At 40.7% G+C, this 19,240-nt stretch overlaps 1 protein-coding gene across 1 annotated transcript in view; it reads right to left on the bottom strand.

Annotated features, from left to right (window-relative positions):
* The window catches only part of MPPED1 (metallophosphoesterase domain containing 1), a gene marked incomplete at both ends in the record, with an annotated part of 75,092 nt that overhangs the window by 42,322 nt on the left and 13,530 nt on the right, over window positions 1-19,240 (bottom strand). Inside the window, one exon of the mRNA XM_083366354.1 lies at window positions 11,606-11,827. Coding sequence (XP_083222480.1) covers window positions 11,606-11,827 — 222 coding nt within the window. The remainder of the gene's footprint in view (window positions 1-11,605; window positions 11,828-19,240) is intronic.

Genomic DNA, 19,240 nt, shown 5'->3' on the forward strand with positions numbered 1-19,240 from the left:
GCATCCTATGGAGCATCAACAAAGGGACAGCATCAAAATCATGAGAACTTATAATACCAGTTAAGGAGAAATTTCCTGACAGTGTTAAAAATTAGTTTGCCTCCAACAGTTGTGGGAGCTCCATCACTGGAGGTTTTCAAAAACAGACTGGACAACCATCTCACCAGAATGTTATAAGGTCCCAGCAGCCAGAATTAGCCCAACTAGCCCAACTAGCCAGGACAGGCTGCCCTTCCAAGGAGAAGAGATCTCTGGCCGCCAGCACTAGGGGTGAAATTCAACGGTGACCCGAAACAACTGGCATTCTTCCTCACCCAAGTATGGAAGTAACTACATGCAGGAGTATGGGGCCGACTTACTGAATGACCTGATCAGAATGTGATGACCGTGGAGGGAGAAGCCACTGAATGAATAGTGGCCCTCCATGATGAAAATGCAGCAGAGCTGTGCAACTTTGATAGGTTCATGGCTGCCCTGAGAAAGCAGTTTGAGGACCTTCTCACTGACTGAAAGGTCAGGACCAAGATCAAGACCATCAAGCAGGGAAATGACCCGTTGCTACCTATGTCCAAGAGTTCCTGGCCTGTAGGCTGACAGACTGGCCCCAGGATATGCTGATCGAGTCCTTTCAAGATGGTTTGAGCAATGAAGTCTTCTGCACCTGCCTATCCAGGGGTGCATTATGAACTCTCCAGGGGTGGTATGTCTTAGCCGATGAATTGGAAATCAGTCTAGCCAGATACCACAGGTGTGTCAATCAAGAGCAATAACGATCCTTCACTATGGAGAAGAGGGAAACCTTGAGAACTGGGAAGTGGGATTACAGCCCTTGTCGCTGCTCCATCAACTGCTATCATTGTGGCAAGGAAGACAACTGAGCAGCTGATTGCTAGATGCTGTAGGCGGCACTCAGCCCCATGCAAAACTTTGAGAAATGGCCCTCAGAGGAGTGGGGGTTGTTGAGTTCACCCCACTGCCAAGCAATGGGGAGGGAACTCTGGCTAAACTCCCCAACCCTGGAATGGAGAGCAACAATGGAGCAGACAATGACGCTCTGGTAAGTCACCCCATAATACCAGTAACAATACCAGTAGAAGTGGTGATACTTTCTTCAGGGCACAGGGAGAATCTAATCACTTTACTGAATTCAGGCTGCACCAGATGCCTGGTCAGCCCTAGCATGGTGGAAAAACTGGGGATGCATCTCAGGGAACTAAGAGTCCCAATAGCATTCTGCCAACTAGATGGCTCAGTTAACTGGAGGGGTGGGGGGAGAAACACAACCTTTGTCAGGGAGCCGGTGGGGATGAAAATGGGATCCCATGAAGACACCATCAGTTTTATTATAGCACCAGGCATGGACAAACCAATGGTACTAGGCTTAGCCTAGCTGAAGGTCCAACAAAAGTGGGCCAAAGGAGGGCTAGCAGAAAAACCGGCCTCGCACTGCCCATTAAGAAAGTGAAAGGAGAAAGTGCTGCAGGGGCACACGAGCCAGAAAAGGCGGTCTCTCTGATCCCCAAGGAATACTGGGATTTTGTTCTGTACCAGCCTGCTACCGGCCCTGCAGAAAAGGCAGGGACAACCCCTTTACAAACGGCAAGAGGCTGGAATAAAGCCTGCCAAATTTATTAACATAAAACAGACACCAACCATGAAACAGGAGCTATGAAACAGGAACTATCCAAGCGGTTGCCTTCAGCAAACCAGCCCTCCCACACATTCCCCTTAAATACAGCTCAGGGCATGGCCTCTCTCTGCCTCCTTCTGAGGTGCCCCATTGCCTTCCTCTGTTTACTCCTGATTGACTGCCTCCTGCGTCGGGCGCCCTTGAACAGGGCCAGCTGTGGGTCATCTTCATCCACGCTGTCAGGCTCACACAGCTGGGTCTCCACCAGGTGGGAGGGGCCTGGCTGAGGGCCCTGCGGAGCCTCAAAGCCATCATCAGCAAGCTCTTCAACACCCCCCTCCTCCTCCTCTGAGTCGTCCGACCCAACTGCCGAACCCACAGGCTGACCCTGAATCACAACAGATTTACAGGAAGTATTCAGTGAATGGGATTCGGACATAATTCCCCCCCCTACCCCATCAGCCCATGGACTGCTAAACTACCCAAGCCAAAACTATACGCTACGACCCCAAGGGAACTGAAAGAACTTCTGGTCCTTTATAGATAAAACCCTAGCTCAAGGTTTCATCCAACCCACAAAATCGCACATGGTGTCAGCCGTGCTGTTTCAGGAAAAGAAAGATGGGTCCCTCCTTTTATGTGTAGATTACTGTGGGCTAAACAGGTTATATACCCCTTAACACTGATGAAAGACATGCCAGCCCACCTAGCCAAAGGGCAAATCTTCACCAAATTATGACCTGAAGGAAGCCTGCTACCAAGTACACACTAAAAAGTGGAAGACAGCCTCTAACTGCCCCTTGGGGTGTTTCCAATTTTGAGTGGTGCCTTTTGGGCTATGGGGGCACCTGCAGTCTTCATGCAACTAATTAACAAAGTCCTACATGAATACTTATATAAGGAGATCTTGGATGACATTTTAATTTACATTGGTCAGGGAGGTGCTGAAGAAGCTCTGTGCCACCCAGCTATATGCAAAACTCTCCAAGTGCTAATTCTACAAAGACAAGATTATTTATTGTTTTTACAAATAACTCAAGGTGGCATACCTTCAACATACCTTCCTCCTCCTCATGTTGCCCACAACACTATGAGGTCGGTTGGGTTGAGAGACAGTGACTGGCCCAAAGTCACCCAACTGGTTTCATGGCTAAGGCAGGACTAGAACTCATGGTCTTCTGCTTTCTAACCTGGTGCTTTAACCACTAGATCAACTGGCTCTGTCCTCTACTAGGAGGTAATGTATTATTATTATTATTATTATTTATTATTATTATTATTATTATTATTATTATTATTATTATTATTATTATTATTATTATTATTATTATTATTATTATTATTATAAAAGTCATTGATGCTAGCTCTCCAGTTTATTGAATTTGAAAACTCTCCAGTTGCAGCCATTCATTCTTGCTGACCAAATAAGATTTCTCAGATGCCACAAAACCTTCCAATCTGCAGAAAGGATGAAGGATGAAACAATATATTACAGCAGAGATCCCCAACCTTTTGGGCACCAGGGACCGGTTCCACGGAGAAAGGTTTTTCTGTGAACTGTAGAGTGCATGGTTTTGTGTGCTGCCTGCATCCCGCAGATGGGGCTTTGCTTGTTTGTGCATGGCATGTCATGGCCCGGGGGTTGGGGACCCCTGTATTACAGAATGTGAACTTTTTTCTTATTTGGAAAATGTGATGTCTTCTATTGACATGATTACAATGAAACAAATTATATTGCTTCCTAGTAACTTTGAAGCCCATCAATGTACTGTAGTATTCAGATCAATATTTATCATTAATAATCAAAATACATTTCAAGAAATATTTGTTCTTTGGAACTTTCTACTGTGGGAACAACCACAAATATTTAACATGTCACATGTGATAAAATAAATATTTGACTTTAATTGATGCACATTTCAGTAACAGTCAAAATCTGTGCAATGTTGAGAAAATAAACAAGAGACAATTAATGACAAAAAATGAAATCAAGGCCTTATTCCGAAGTGAACCTATCAATCTTGATGTTATATTTTTGTGTGTGTGTGTGTGTGGAGGCAATCTTAATAGATAATGAAAGAAACATTAGAAAGGAAAGCGAAAGGAAGAAACACAGAGGACTAGCAAGTAAGACTTGGTCTGGAGCATTTCAAAGCAAACTAGCCTGATTCACATTTTCTGGACTTCTATGTAAATTAGATCCCAGTTATTCCCAAATTCTGCATTTTTTGCAGATTCTTTTTCCCTGAAGTATTCAGCTCAAAAATGATATTAAAAATTATTACAGTAGAATAATTTATTTATTTACCGTATTAAGGAAATACGCATGTGAAAATGCGTATTACCTAGAAACCATTAATACAAAATGCATGTTTTGGTGAAGTGTATATAACAACTTGTGTGACCCCACCCCCTTCTGCTTTTTAAGCTGCAGAATGAGGCAGCTATTTGACGGGCGTTGAGTCATGGCAACTGGACTCCTTTTGTTTTTGGTTTGAAATCTTTCCCTGTATGAAAGGTTTCTTCAATCTGAGCGAAGTGGTTAGGGAGAACCCCATATATGTCCTCCAGCATGGTTTCATTTCTCTCTCAATCTGAATAGACCTGTAGTCTTCCTCTTAAATCTTTCTCCTAGGTGGGTCATTAAGTGTGACCTCCTGGGTATACCTTGGAAGTGGACATGGAAAGATCAAGATCATTTATTGGGCTCACCAGAGAGGTTACTCTTAATGACCCACATTAAGAGAAGGATTTAGGACAGGGGTGTCAAACTCCCAACCCAAAGGCCGGACGCGTCATCCGGAAGCCATGCCCACCCCATTGCCGGCAATGGCAAAACTGTCCCGATACGTTGCGCGACGTCACGTGACATTGCGAGTTTGACATGTCTGATTTAGGAGCAAGGACCTACTCACCTTACTCAGATCAGGTGAAAAATGAAAGCACCTTGGAGGACATATATTGCCCCCCCTAAGCAGTTGGAAAGCTACTTGGATAAGCACAGTCACCCATGCGCTCGTGACCTCCCGGCTAGACTACTGCAACGCTCCCTACATGGGGCTGCCCTTGAGGACGACGCGCAGGCTTCAACTGGTGCAGAATGCAGCCGTGCGAGTTGTTATGGGAGTTTTCCGATGCTCCCGTGTAACACCTCTTCTCCGTGAGCTGCATTGGCTTCCGGTTGCCCTCCGGGTGAGATTCAAGGTAATGACCTTGAATAATAATAAAGCTCTAAATGGCTTGGGTCCGGATTATCTAAGGGAACACCTGCTGCCGGCATCAACTTCCCATCGTCCTGTGCGCTCCCACAGGGAGGGCCTTCTCAGGGTGCCGGCGGTTAAGGAGTGCCGGCGAGTGATCCCCAGGGGGAGGGCATTCTCTGTGGGCGCGCCTGCCCTTTGGAATGATTTACCGGTGGAACTTCGGACAGCCCCCAATCTGCGCTCATTTCGCCAGGACCTGAAAACCTGGTTTTTTTATTTATCAGGCCTGGACTGAAGGGGTTTTAGCTTTTAATATTGTTTTAACTGTTGGGCTTAAGTAATTTAATCTATTTTAATTTTATATTATTTTTATATTGTATTTTATGTTGCCCTGTAAACCACCCTGAGTCCTTCGGGAAAAGGGCGGTATAAAAATTTAACTAAATAAATTAACTAAATAAAAACAAGAAAAGGAGTCCAGATGCCATGACTCAACTTCCAGACAACTCTATCTGGATGACTGAAAATCTTCATTGATATATTTGATGGAATGGACATAATTACTTGCATGCAAAACTGAAATGGACAAAGCCTGAATTGATCCCTATAATTCTACCTTGACTGACAATAAAAGTTGAAGGAAATGTTTTTATTATATATGGTTCAAACATTAGTTAGTTGTTTAAACCATGAGGCAGGGAACTGTTTCAATGGCAAGATGGGTGGCACAGAAGTTTAACAACAGACAAACTAACAAATACGTTTCCAAATCCTGAGGTCGTACTGCTAAATATGATCCTTAGGCTCACCAATTATGTTAGCATGTGAGGTAACCAAGACTTTTATCCCAGTTTTGAGCATATTAATCCTAATAATATACCTCCAGGGTTCAATTTACCCTGACACATATGGGTGACATACAATAGAATTAGAACGACTTATGGGGTGTGTGCCGATTCTTTGTATAAATGGGGAAAGACATCTTCAGCGCAATGTGATTGCGGGGCTCCCCAACAGACTATCCAACATATAGTGAGGGAATGCATTAATAGAAAATACCCAGGAGATTTTAAGGACTTCCTCTGCGTAACAACAGTAGCTACTGACTGGATTTCCAAACTCAACATCAAACTCTGAAATGTTATTTCTGTTTTCCTCTTAGGCTTTATTACTGCTTCTTTTTAATTGTTTTAACTGTTTTAACTTGTAAATATGAAATGTTTTTAATATTGTGTGTGACCAGCCATATGCTAAATAAATAATACAAGTTGTGTTACTGCATTTATGGAGCCAGCTGGGGGAAAAAAGTAAAGTGCCAGGGAAAACGAGAGGGAATTAAATGTCTACCTCCATCCCAAACATTATCATAAATTGTTTAATGCTATTCTTAGTTATCTAACTGGACTCTGACAGTTGGAAGATAAATAAAATTCACAAAACCACAGTGGAGAGAGAACAAGCCTGAAAGCCTTCAACAAACCTACAGATTTTTTCTAAAAGGTAAACTTACAGTTTGACCTCTAGCTCAATTTCTCATCTAAATCTGCTGGGCTTAGCTTTTCCAGGATTGGCCAAGGTTGGACAGTTGCTAAAAGTTGCTGCCAAATGGTAACTCCTCCTATGATAGGATTTTTGTTGTTTATCAAGAAGATATTTCCACTTTATCAAGAAGACAATTAGGGCCATTTTTTCAAATGGCTTACTGGAATATAACTACATTTTTAGCATTTCTCTTGGCCTACTAATCTAGTCACTTGGTTAAAAAAAAAAAGAGGCAATGCAATTTGCCCAGCGTGATTTGGCCTTAACAAACACTTAGCTGACTTCTAACAATCATCTTGTTCCTTTTTAGGCATTTGCAAACCCATGACTTGATCATCTTTTTCTAGAATTTCTTCAGATACTGATGTCAAGTTGACTGTGCTGTAGTTGTTTAAGTTCACTCCTTCTTTGAAAATGGAAAAAAAACATTAACTCTTCTCCACTCTTGGCTTGAGACTTCTCCAGAAGGCCTCAACGATTATATTCAGTGGTTCTGAGATGATCTAGACCAGGGGTAGGCAACCTCAGCTCTTTTATGACTCATGGACTTCAAATCCCAGAATTCCTGAGCCAAGCTGGCTCAGGAATTCTGGGATTTGAAGTCCATGAGTCATAAAAGAGCCGAGGTTGCCTACCCCTGATCTAGACTATACAGCACCTAGAATTCTTGAACATTCTAGAATTTCTTTCACTCGGGTACATGAATAACTGCAATTATTTATTTGGAAATCTAGAGTGAAGTCCCTTATACATTATTCAGGAAATAATTAAAATATTATATTCTTAAGATAATTTAGCCTCCTCAAGTGGTATCAATTTCTGAAAGATGGCAATACGCTCCTTTTGACATCCCAAACAACAGCCTGGTCCTCAGTCACATTTGCCAACCCCTTTTCCTTGAACTTCTGATATATCAGCCAAGATTCCTTGCACACACACAATGGCCATAACCTTATACTGTTGTAAATCTAGTCTTCTCCAAAGTCTGAGCAGAACTTGTCAGATAAAGAGGAATCATTGTTTTATTGAAAGCAGGTCAGGTGTCACTTGAGAAAGAAGTGCTTCCTCATCATATCTGCCATCATTACTGTATTTGAAGAAACTGAAGTTGTGTAACATTTTTTATTCTTCTAGTAATGCAGAATATATTTTTTAAAGTAACTTACAGTTCTATATTTGATAGTGCTTTTCTCTAGTTTTTGCTGCATTTGTATTTCCGTGCCCATTATTACAAACTATGGAGACAGCAAGAAATATACCAGAATGCCCACAAATAATAATTTAAATGTGTTCCACAAAATTAATACTAAACATTAAGTAGGTAAAATTATATCTGGTGATGATACACATTGTCCTCACAATTGGGAAGCCAATCTTACCTTTGCACTGAAAATCAGTGCACACAGACAGATACACAACCAGCTTGGAATGTGGAATTTCCACCCAGCAGGTATATACAGAGAAAACACAAAACAATCTGGCTAATTGAAATAAAAGGATACATTTAAAGCCTACAAGGTTTTAAATTTATAAGATGCATGGCAATGAGCAGGTGGGGCCGTTTAACACCAACAGTAGGATAGTGAATGCCAATTTTCAATCTTGAAAATTTCTATTGCATTTCATGATTTACTCTCACTTAGAAATACATACTGAGATGTGTGCATGAGACCTGACCACAGATGTCCACAGGAAGTGATTTTTTAAAAAAGTCAAATTGGTGGCTACAATGGTGCTACTGAAGCTCATTTTTAAATGTGCAACACAGGAGAGCTCTGATTGTTGTCATTGTGGTCACCATTTGGACTTTCAGACACTCTGGGGTGACTGTGATTTCTTTCTGCTTCCTAGTCTGTTCTGACTTCCAATTTATTTACAAAGCTACTGCAGAACTGTCTTAAGCTTACATTCTGTTAATTTATTCCTCACAACACACATATTCACATCACCCTCTCCATAAGTGGAAGTGAAGCTGAAGTGTGGCATGTAGTATTATCTATAACAGGGGTCTTCAAACTTGGCAACTTTAAGACTTGTGGCTGAGGAATTCTGGGAGTTGAAGTCCACAAGTCTTAAAGTTGCCAAGTTTGAAGACCCCCTGGTCTATAACAAGCATGGAAAGAGCAGAACAGATCTAGGAAAGGCTTTGTGGGGCTGGAAAACCTGTTGGAAGCCTCTGATTCAATTGACTCCTTCAAGCCATTTTGATCCATGAATCTGTTTTGATGTGGTGGTTTGATCCAAGGTCAATGGAATTAAGGCATTCCTGAAAAATTTTGCACACGATTTCTGATATAACCTTTGGTTATTCAGACTTAGCATGTACAGACACTGCTGGGGAGGTAGAGCTGTTAGCCTGAGATTTTCATTATAACAAAGCTGAATAATTTTGTCAGGAGAAAGAACGACGGATAGTGCATTTCAGCCCCATCTGATGATCACAATCACAAAAGAAATTTTATTTAATCACAGTTCCACCTCCTGAGACTTTACCTGCTACTTCAAAAAGGCTTTCAATATCAACTTTGCAGCCATGTAATACCATAAATTGGATTGTTTTTAAATCGAAGTTGCTCACCTAAAAAGGATCAAAATTCTTCATTCAGTAGAACAACCTGTGCTGTCTTCTTTTTGGCACTGTGTGGGCCTATATTGCGTGAATTTTTCCATTTGTTTCATGAATATATATATATTTTAAAGAGGATCATACATTTTACAGTTTTATTACACCACAGATTTTTCTAAAGTAAAACCTGCTGCTTTACAGATATTAAATGTTATTTTAAATTGGGGAATTGGGCTTAGTACAAAATTCCCTTCTGAACAAAAGGGATCAATAGAAAGATTTCTTTCAGCAAATGCTAATTTTAAGAAAGGAAATGTTATTCTACTCAGCCTAGAAAAAACAACTACAGATTTTTTTTTAAAGAAGCAAGCTAGATAATTTCAGGGTACTCAGTGCAGAAAAGAAATGAGTGACATTACTGGTATGAAATAATATCTGAGAAATATCTGTCATGCAACAGATAGCTTCTTAAAAAGATCCAGAAGACAGCACAGGACAGCTGAGGGTATATTTCAACTGATCCCCTACAGATCCCAGATCTGGCTTGCTGCATTTTATTTTATTTTTATTTATTTTAATTCCATTTATATCCCGCCCTTGAGTTTGTAGTTCAACTCTACACCCCTTTTCCTTCTGAAGATGTCTTTTAGGACCACTCTCAGCATTTGAAAGTGGCCTTAGCATGAAGTGTATTAGCATGAAGAAACAGCTCTTTTCAAATCATTAAAGCAGCCATATCCTTTTTCAAGAGTTGGACCATTGTTTTTTATTTATTTATTTGTAAAATTTATTAGCTGCTCATCTTACCACTCAATAACTCTGGGCAGCATACAATATTAAGTAACTTAATTAAGTTTAGAATGTGGTCCTGGTTATCAGCATGTGCAGATTCTGACAACTCTTTCACAGGGTCTGTCTGAAACAAAGCAGCAGCACATGGATGGATGTACAGAGCTAGCCAAGGATAACATTTGATGTGGCCATACAGGATTTGCAAAGGATGCAAATGACACCTACAAAGAATCAATTTAGAACAGCTCTTGAGGATACTAGGAGAGGATGTAAATCTCTGACACAAATTCCTTCACCCAGTTATAGTGATGGAAGGATATGATAGTTTTATCAAGTCTTTGCCTCCATGACTAATAACTGCTCTAGGAATGGATCTGCACCAAGGAATCATTGCAGGCAGAAAGTTTAACCCCTCTCCTTTCCATTAGCATTTAGCCAAAGAAAACATTGTAATATTGTAATGGAAGATGAATTTCAAACATAGCTAATATCTCATCTACTTTTGCCTAGGGGCATTATTAATAACATCCCATGCTTATGCCATAATAAATCTCATTTTGTTTACTGTAATATGGCTTAATGTGGCACTGACTTCATATGAACTGAATTCCACATAAGCTTTTGGAATCAAACATTTTTAAAACTGAGAAGTGCAGTCTGATTCAAGGAAATATTGTACGTAGTACTGGATCATTGGCCCCTCTCATTGCTCATTGCAGCATTTCCAGATTATATGTTAACTTTGGTCTAAATCAAACAACTCTAGAGTTTCTACTTGGAACTGGCTATGGTTTAAATCTGGGTTGATGAAGTGGGCATTACATTCTATCTGTGAACATTAGTTAATTTCTCTTTCCTTCAATGAACTAATGAAATGGAAATCAATCAAACACTACTTTAATTTCCTAGTTAATGATTTTAACTAATTTTAACTTATTAGCCTTTAGGTCTGGGGAAAGAACAATTTCTCTGCAGTTGGAAGCATCCTTTGAGAGGAAATACAAATTACATCAGAGGTCCCAACCTTTTGGACACCAGCGACTGGTGCCACGGAGAAAGGTTTTTCCGTGGACAAGAGGGGGTGTGGTTTTGAATACTGCCTGCATCCCGAGGACGGAGCTTTGCTTGTTTGTGTGGCCCACTTGCTGGCATGCTGTGGACCGGTGCCGGTCCATGGACTGGAGGTTGGGGACCGCTGAATTACATAACAGGGCATTATCACTACAAAAGAGACACATCTGTGTATGTGAAAGAAGGAAAAGCAATTTTGGAAAAATGGACCTGCCAACTGCAATTAACAGTGTCTATATGTGTCTTTGTGGGACGCGGTGGCTCAGTGGGTTAGGACGCTGAGCTTGTCGATCAGAAGGTCGGCAGTTTGGCGGGTCAAATCCCGAGTGCCGCGTAGCAGAGTGAGCGCCTGTTACTCGTCCCAGCTTCTGCCAACCTAGCAGTTCGAAAGCACGTAAAAATGCAAGTAGAAAAATAGGGACCACTCCGGTGGGAAGGTCACAGCGTTCCGTGCGCCTTTGGCGTCCAGTCATGCCGGCCACATGACCACGGAGACGTCCTCGGACAAGCGCTGGCTCTTCGGCTTTGAAACGGAGATGAGCACCGGCCCCTAGAGTCGGAAACGACTAGCACGCATGTGCGGGGGAACCTTTACCTTTACCTATATGTGTCTTTACTTTGCTTGATTAATCAGGGGCATCTTTTTAATTAATTAAAAGTGTTTGAATCCATTACTTTCCCAATCAATATTGGTAACCAACGTTGTACAGTGTGGCTAATGCCATTGCTGCTGTATAACCATTGAAATACAAACAGGAAATTTCTTCATTCATCAACACAATCAAGCTTTTAAATGCTTACCATGGAGAACCATATATCCTGAAGCCTCTCACCGTTACCTCTGAATCTTGCAGGTATATGCAGTTCGTTAAGAGAGATTGCACATTTTCGTAACTTTCTGGCTTCAGTTTAGATACTGAGGGAAAATAATAAAAGTCCTGCTTGATTAAGTCTGCCATGAACTCTTGATCGAATGTCAGCTCATGATTACCTGCTATCACAATCTTGTATTCATATGGTAGACTACCTAAAAAGGAGAAAAATAGACATTGTTCAATGTGGCATTTGTGTTTTTTAAAAATGACATTAAACTATGCCAGTCTTTCCCAATGCTTTTTTTTTCTAAAAAAAAGGTGCCGGACCTCAGAGGTGCTGTCACTGGGAGTGATGCCGGTGTCTTGCTACGGCGTTGCTGCCTGTCCTTTGCACCCCCGTCCCTGCGGCTCGGAGCCACATGCCGCAGGGATTCCCCTCCCCACAGCCGCCGTGGGGATTCCCCTTCCCACAGTTGCCATGCTGTGGCTTGTGCTGAGCCCCCACCCGGAGCTGCTCTGAACCCCGACCCAGAGCTGTGTTCCTCATGGCAGTGGTCTCTGGCGCCAAACAGCCTCTTTCCAGCCATATCCAGAAAAAATTGTAACAAACATTGGAATTCTCAAGGCCATGTTTGATATTTCCCAGCAATCTGTTACTGGAAGGAAAAAGCAATCCCTGCTGCGTTACTGATCCCAGAGAAGCATTTGCATGTTTGCAGATATCCTTAGGGTGCCATAGTTATGGATGAGAAATATTGGTTGCAAAGTTGGCATTTCTGGATGTAATACAGATATTTTGACTTATTTTTGTTTCTTTGCATGTTTGATATTTTTTTAAAGAGGCATATGCTACTGACTATGCTTATGCACATATGTAACATCTTTTGCTAGGATACATGACCACTGCTTGTCCAGAATGTGAAAAGTGAAAGATTGTAACTGAACAAAATTTTAATGTACAGATAATACCACCAGAAATTATTTTAGCCTTTTTAATAAATGTTGTTATTAATGTTAAGCTCACCATGGAAAACATCATATATTGTTATGTATATACTAGGTTAATTATTTAAAGACTGAAGTGCAAAATAACTAGATTCTAAATAATCTATTTTTCAAAACACACAACAGTCCAAACAGTAAAAGTAAAGTCCAAATTAAGAATATTTCATTCTTAAGAATTGTTTAATTTAAAGTGGTTTAGTTGTAATAGATGGTTATAGATTCAAAATAGTTTCCAAGAGTGTACAAAAGATACTATTTTTGTAGCATCAGCTAAATTAGACATATTACATTGAGAAAAATGTTTCTCATTTCTTTCCTGTTACCTTTATTGATTTCATTGCAGAGATGTTAACATAGGAAATAGATTATTTTGTTATCTAATTTTACCTTCCAAAAGACAGAAGCAGATGAAAAATGTGAGGTTCTTTCCTGTTGGCTTTTTTGAATTAGCTGTTTTAGATTCTAAAAGTTTAGTTCCTAAAGAAGTAACCTTGTAAATAATTTTAATGTCCTCCTCTAGTGCAGGGTAGGCAACCTTGGCTCTTTTATGACTCAAGGACTTCAACTCCCAGAATTCCTGAGCCAGCATGGCTCAGCTTGGAAACCTCTCTCTTTCCCCTCAGCGTGGCTGGCTCAGGATTTCTGGGAGTTGAAGTCCACGAGTCATAAAAAAGATCCAAGATTGCCTACTCCTAAAGCCAATAGAGGGAGCTTTTTTTTTTTTTTTTGCAAAAAAAAGATGCCAAAGAATGTTCAAACTATCGCACCATTGCACTCATTTCTCATGCTAGTAAAGTCATGCTTAAAATCCTACAAGCTAGACTTCAGCAGTATGTGGATCGAGAACTACCAGAAGTACAGGCAGGATTTCGAAGAGGCAGAGGAACTAGAGATCAAATTGCCAACATATGCTGGATCGTGGAGAAAGCTAGGGAGTTCCAGAAAAACATCTACTTCTGCTTCATTGACTATGCTAAAGCCTTTGATTGTGTGGATCATAACAAACTGTGGCAAGTTCTTAAAGAGATGGGAGTACCAGACCATCTTATTTGTCTCTTGAGAAACCTATATGCGGGTCAAGAAGCAACAGTGAGAACTGGACACGGAACCACTGATTGGTTTAAAATTGGGAAAGGAGTCCGGCAAGGCTGTATACTGTCACCCTGCCTATTTAACTTATATGCAGAGCATATCATGAGAAAGGCAGGGCTAGATGAATCAAAAGTTTGAATTAAGATTGCTGGAAGAAATATCAACAACCTAAGATACGCAGATGATACCACTCTAATGGCAGAAAGTGAAGAAGAACTAAAGAGCCTCTTGTTGCAGGTGAAGAAGGAGAGTGCAAAACTTGGGTTGAAACTTAACATTAAGAAAACCAAGATCATGGCATCTGGCCCTCTCAATTCCTGGCAAATAGATGGGGAAGAAATGGAGGTAGTGACAGATTTTATTTTCCTGGGCTCCAAGATCACTGCAGACGGGGACTGTAGCCAAGAAATTAAAAGACGCTTGCTCCTGGGGAGGAAAGCCATGGCAAATCTAGACAGCACACTAAAAAGCAGAGACATCACCCTGTCAACAAAAGTGCGTATAGTCAAGGCTATGGTCTTCCCAGTTGCAATGTATGGCAGTGAAAGTTGGACCATAAGAAAGGCTGAGCGCCAAAGAATTGAGGCCTTTGAACTGTGGTGCTGGAGAAGACTCCTGCGAGTCCCTTGGACTGCAAGGCGATCAAATCAGTCAGTCCTAGAGGAGATCAATCCTGACTGCTCTTTAGAAGGCCAGATTCTGAAGCTAAAACTCAAGTACTTTGGCCACCTAATGAGAAGGAAGGATTCACTGGAGAAGAGCCTAATGCTGGGAAAGATTGAGGGCAATAGAAGAAGGGGACGACAGAGAATGAGGTGGCTGGATGGAGTCACTGAAGCAGTAGGCGCGAGCTTAAATGGACTCCAGAAGATGGTAGAGGACAGGAAGGCCTGGAGGAATGTTGTCCATAGGGTCGCGATGGGTCGGACACGACTTCGCAGCTAACAACAACAACAACAACAAAGCCAATAGAGGGAGCTTTTTTTTTTTTTTTTGCAAAAAAAAGGTGCCAGAATGCTGTTCTGAGCATTCTATGAGAATGTGCTGTGTGATAGAATAAGAACTTCCAGAATAGACACTTTATCCAGCCAGGAAAGTCTAGGAACTTAAATTCATTTAAGTTAAATTCAGAAATTCATTTATTCTAAATTGTGCTTAAGATGTATCTGGACACTCGAAAGAATGACTAAAAATGAAAAACACCATACTTGGAATTAAGATTGCACTGGTGAAGTTAGGCAATTATACGTTTTGCATTAATACCTTGCTTTTTCTCTAGAGAACATGCAGTGAATTATGTTGGAATACCCCTTCAGATTATCCCTTAACATGTGTAACCCTAAATAGCTTGAGGGTTGTCAGAAAAAACCTGGGTCTTTCTCATCTAAGCTTCACCACTACCTTAATTTGAGCTCTCATACAATGAGACAAGCTAAAGTGATTGGGATAGTGGCTGTATATTTTTAAATACGTGATCAACCTACTTCACCTGCATATTGGTGCCACTCTTATTCAAATTTTGTATCAACATGGTGGGCCATCTCCTCGACACAAACGTTCACTTTCCAACATTTGTTGGAAGTCACATCTCTATTCTACTCAATGCAGAGGTTGGAGTAATACTTTCAAGAACGTCTAATGGCTTTAAAACATCACTGAGAGAACTAACAGTACACTGCAAGGGAGTCCAGTTAGAAGTCAATTATCAGAAAACTAAAATCATGGCATTTGCTAAAAGGCCCAAGAGCCACTCCTATAGCATAAACGGACACATGAGTGAGCAGGGCTCCTGTTTCAAATCTATGGGAATAGTCCTTCCTTCTGCCAGCAGTAGGAAACTCAACGGGGACTTATACTGCTGAAAATGCAAAGAGGAGAACTCATCTGTTATCTTTAAATTCCTCAAGACAAGATGTGGGCGCTATAAATCTGCAGCATTCCAATTATTTGAAGACAAGCCAATAGCACAACTTCCTTATGGTGTTCAGCTGGGCCTCCTCCCCAATTTTGCACAGTTAGAACTTGTTCAATCCAAATTTCTGAGATTGGCCCTTCAATCCTCAAAATGTATTGCTAGTAATACCCTGAGACTGGAGACAGGCCTCGTGAAAGTGGAAGTTAGAGTGTGGATGATCATACTCAACTACTGGTTCAAACTATTCCTTCCCCCCTCCTTGACATCTCCTGACTATGATGGAAGATTTTCAGTCTACATACAAGAAGGCAGTGGCAATTAAAACCTTATCCTTGGACTTCTTTCCCAAGTCTTCTATTCAGCAGGTCAAAGCACTCATAAAAAAGTGTGTAGCAGACACAGAGTGCCAACTGGATCTAGCCAGATTCCCAAACTTTATTGCCAGGGAATCAAACAGGTACTCTCGGAGGCACCCTATGGCAAACTTAACTAATCTTGAAGTACCTAACCACTAGCAGAGCTTTACTCTGGCACACTCTCATGCCCTTCCCTCAACTGAGAGACAATGCCCTTGTGATTTTAGGCAAACAGAAACAACAGAGTATGTACTCCTCCAGTGCCTGTATTGCACAGATGGTGGAAACAGCCTTATCTCACATTATTGCATAAATAGCCAGGGCACCCAGGATAACTATATGATCAAATTAAATATTTAAATGAATTAAAGTTGCTTTGCAGCAAATGATTTCTTTGCTGCAAATCATCGCATTCCCTTTCAGATACACTGAAGTTACCTGAATACTTTTTAAACTTCAACATCCCACAGGTTTTTCACATATGTCTAGGATACAGGTTTTGAGCTGCTAGTCTTAAATCTCTGACATATGTAAAGAAGTATGCTAAGTTTATGTTAATAACTTTATCCCCATTGTTATTTCTAAATATTTTTCAGCCATCTAAGATACCCATCTATCAAACATAACTAGTTTAAGCTAGCTGGTGTTATTGCTTCAGTGAATGTATTTATGTGGGTTATTTAAATAAATTCCTCTAAACATACAGTTACATTTATTACAGTGACAGCTGCAATCAATATGGTGGTTACAGATATGCCAGGTTTACCAATTAACAACTCTGGTTCTGATGACTTTGCAAAATAGTTTTCCTAGTCTTTCCCACAGGCATTGGCAACTTGGGAAGTCTCCTTTTAACATAGAGAATCATGGGATTAATTCCCCTTACCAAAATATTTAGTCACAATTTTTCAAACAGACAAATTTTTATAATTAATAATCTTTGGGCAGTTTATTTTTATCGTTTTTATTTTTACAGTTTTTATGTTATGTTATGTTTTGTTCTTTCTTTCTTTGCATCTGATTGGCACTTAACACCTTTCTCAATCTGGGTGAACAGAAATGATGAATATTAAAGTATTATTAGTGTCATTCTTAATTATAATTTGTGTTAAGACAAGACAGTTTCCTATACTTCTGAGGGCTCATCCACAGATACTCCTTGTTCAGGGTTGAGAATAGTCCAGTAATTGTTTCTAGAAGACAGTAACAGACAACACTGTCCTCCACTAATTCCTGTCCTTGAAGAAGACATTCTTTCTCTGTTCTATATCAGAAATACTTTTGCAGGCATAAGCAACGTGAAAGGATTCTTTCCCACAGTGGATTGGTGAAACTCAATTTTTTTTTTACAGGTTTATCTTTCGATTGGTGGAAAGCTTGTAAGCCGCCCTGCTAAGCTTGTAAGCCGCCCTGAGTCTTCGGAGAAGGGCGGGATATAAATGGAATTAAAATAAAATGGAAAAAAAATAATGGATATAAATGGAATTAAAATAAAATAAAAAATAAAAAAGTGGTCCCCACCCCTTTCCTTTTGTTTACATGAAATGGACAAGCGTCCATCCAATTTCTCCTTCTATGCCAAGTGAGGCGAAGGTTAAATGGTGGCATTTTCTTTCTTTTTTTAACGGTCTACTAGTGGAAGTTCCAAACTGAAAGTGTCCAACACAAAGGGGAGTTAACGGAGGGGGAGAGTTATTTAAAAATCTATCAAGGAAAACCGCCATCTCAAAGACCCACTCATGGAAAGAAAGCCATTTTTCCTAGCATAGGCGGGAAGGACAAAGAAGCAGATGAATTCACTAATCGGGACCATGGTAACCACCATCAGCGTGAAATGATTGGTCAGTGTTGAGGAATGGATTGAAATCTAGACCACAATTCACAAACTGTCTCCATTTCCATCTGGTGCCAGCGAGGCAAACAAACCGCTTAAAACAGCTACGCAGAACAACCCTACCGGAAAAGCATGAGGAAGCCTTCCAAGAGGGAGAAAAGAAATCCTACACGGCGAGCTAAATGAAATCCACCCATCCCATTGAAGTCAATGGGAAGAAGTTGCACAAATATCCCAAGGATGTCTAGTGAAAGATATATGCAGGCTACTTCAATGCAACCTGGCTGGGGGGTGGAACCCCATTAATGTGACTGTTAAATCACGCAAAGGATTTTGCTGTATCACAGATCTTCAGAGAATACGTTTAGAAGGAAATGGCTTTTCCATTCTAGTTCAAGAAAGAAAAGATATAGAACTTTTATTCATCTGCCCTTGCAATCACAAGTATCCCCAATTTGCTACAGCTAGTTTCAGCTTAAGATGATCATATAGTGGGGAAGGGAGGTGACCATGTTTGCCCTTTCTCTGCACCGAAGCACAATTTTCATACTAGTTTATAGTTACCGTGCTTCAGTGCAGACAAAGATGCTTCTTCTAGTTGCCAAAACCCTTTGCTGGGGCACTCCATTCCATACTCTTCCCAGTGTTCAGTTTATCTTTCAACAAATTTTATTTGTTTAGTTAGCCACTCACATAATTAAAAATAAAAAAAAATAGTTACAAATACACAGCTGACATGGAACTCATTAAAAAGTAATTGAATAGCAATAGCACTTAGACTTATATACCGCTTCACAGTGCTTTACAGCCCTAAGAGGTTTACAGAGTCAGCATCTTACCCCTAGCAACCTGGGTCCTCGTTTTATTGACCACGGAAGGATGGAAGGCTGAGTCAACCTTGAGTCAGTCAAAATCGAACTGCTGGCAGTCGGCAGAATTAGCCTGCAATACTGTATTCTAACCACTGCGCCACCAAGGCTCTTAAATTGAAACAATTTAAAACTGTGTGAGAGTATTTATTCAAGATATTTATGGCCAGGGTATCTGAAGAATGTCAAAAATGGGGTGGGGCTTTGTACACTTGGCTATGGCCACCTTGACTTTTCTCACTGCCCCACAGACCTCCCCTCCCTATTGCTTTGTAGCTCCTGAGGATGGGTCTTGCCTCAGTGCCCTGTTCCTGGCTATCCTCTCCAACTGTAATTTGGTCACAATTTTTTATTCCAGGTTTTAGTAGTGTCTGTAAAGGTTTACTAGGTTTTATTATGTCTCCTGCTTTTATGCTTTTACTGTTTTACATGGGTTTTCGCTGCAGTTATTTTAAATCAACAGCTACCCGAAAAAACTTGCACCGATCAAAAAGAATATGCGTGTTTGAAAGCCAGTTTTGGAGTAGTGGTGAAGGCATTCGGCTAGAAT

The sequence above is a fragment of the Vipera ursinii genome (genome assembly GCF_947247035.1).
Source record: "Vipera ursinii genome assembly, chromosome: 6".
Classification (NCBI taxonomy): Eukaryota; Metazoa; Chordata; class Lepidosauria; order Squamata; family Viperidae; genus Vipera; species Vipera ursinii.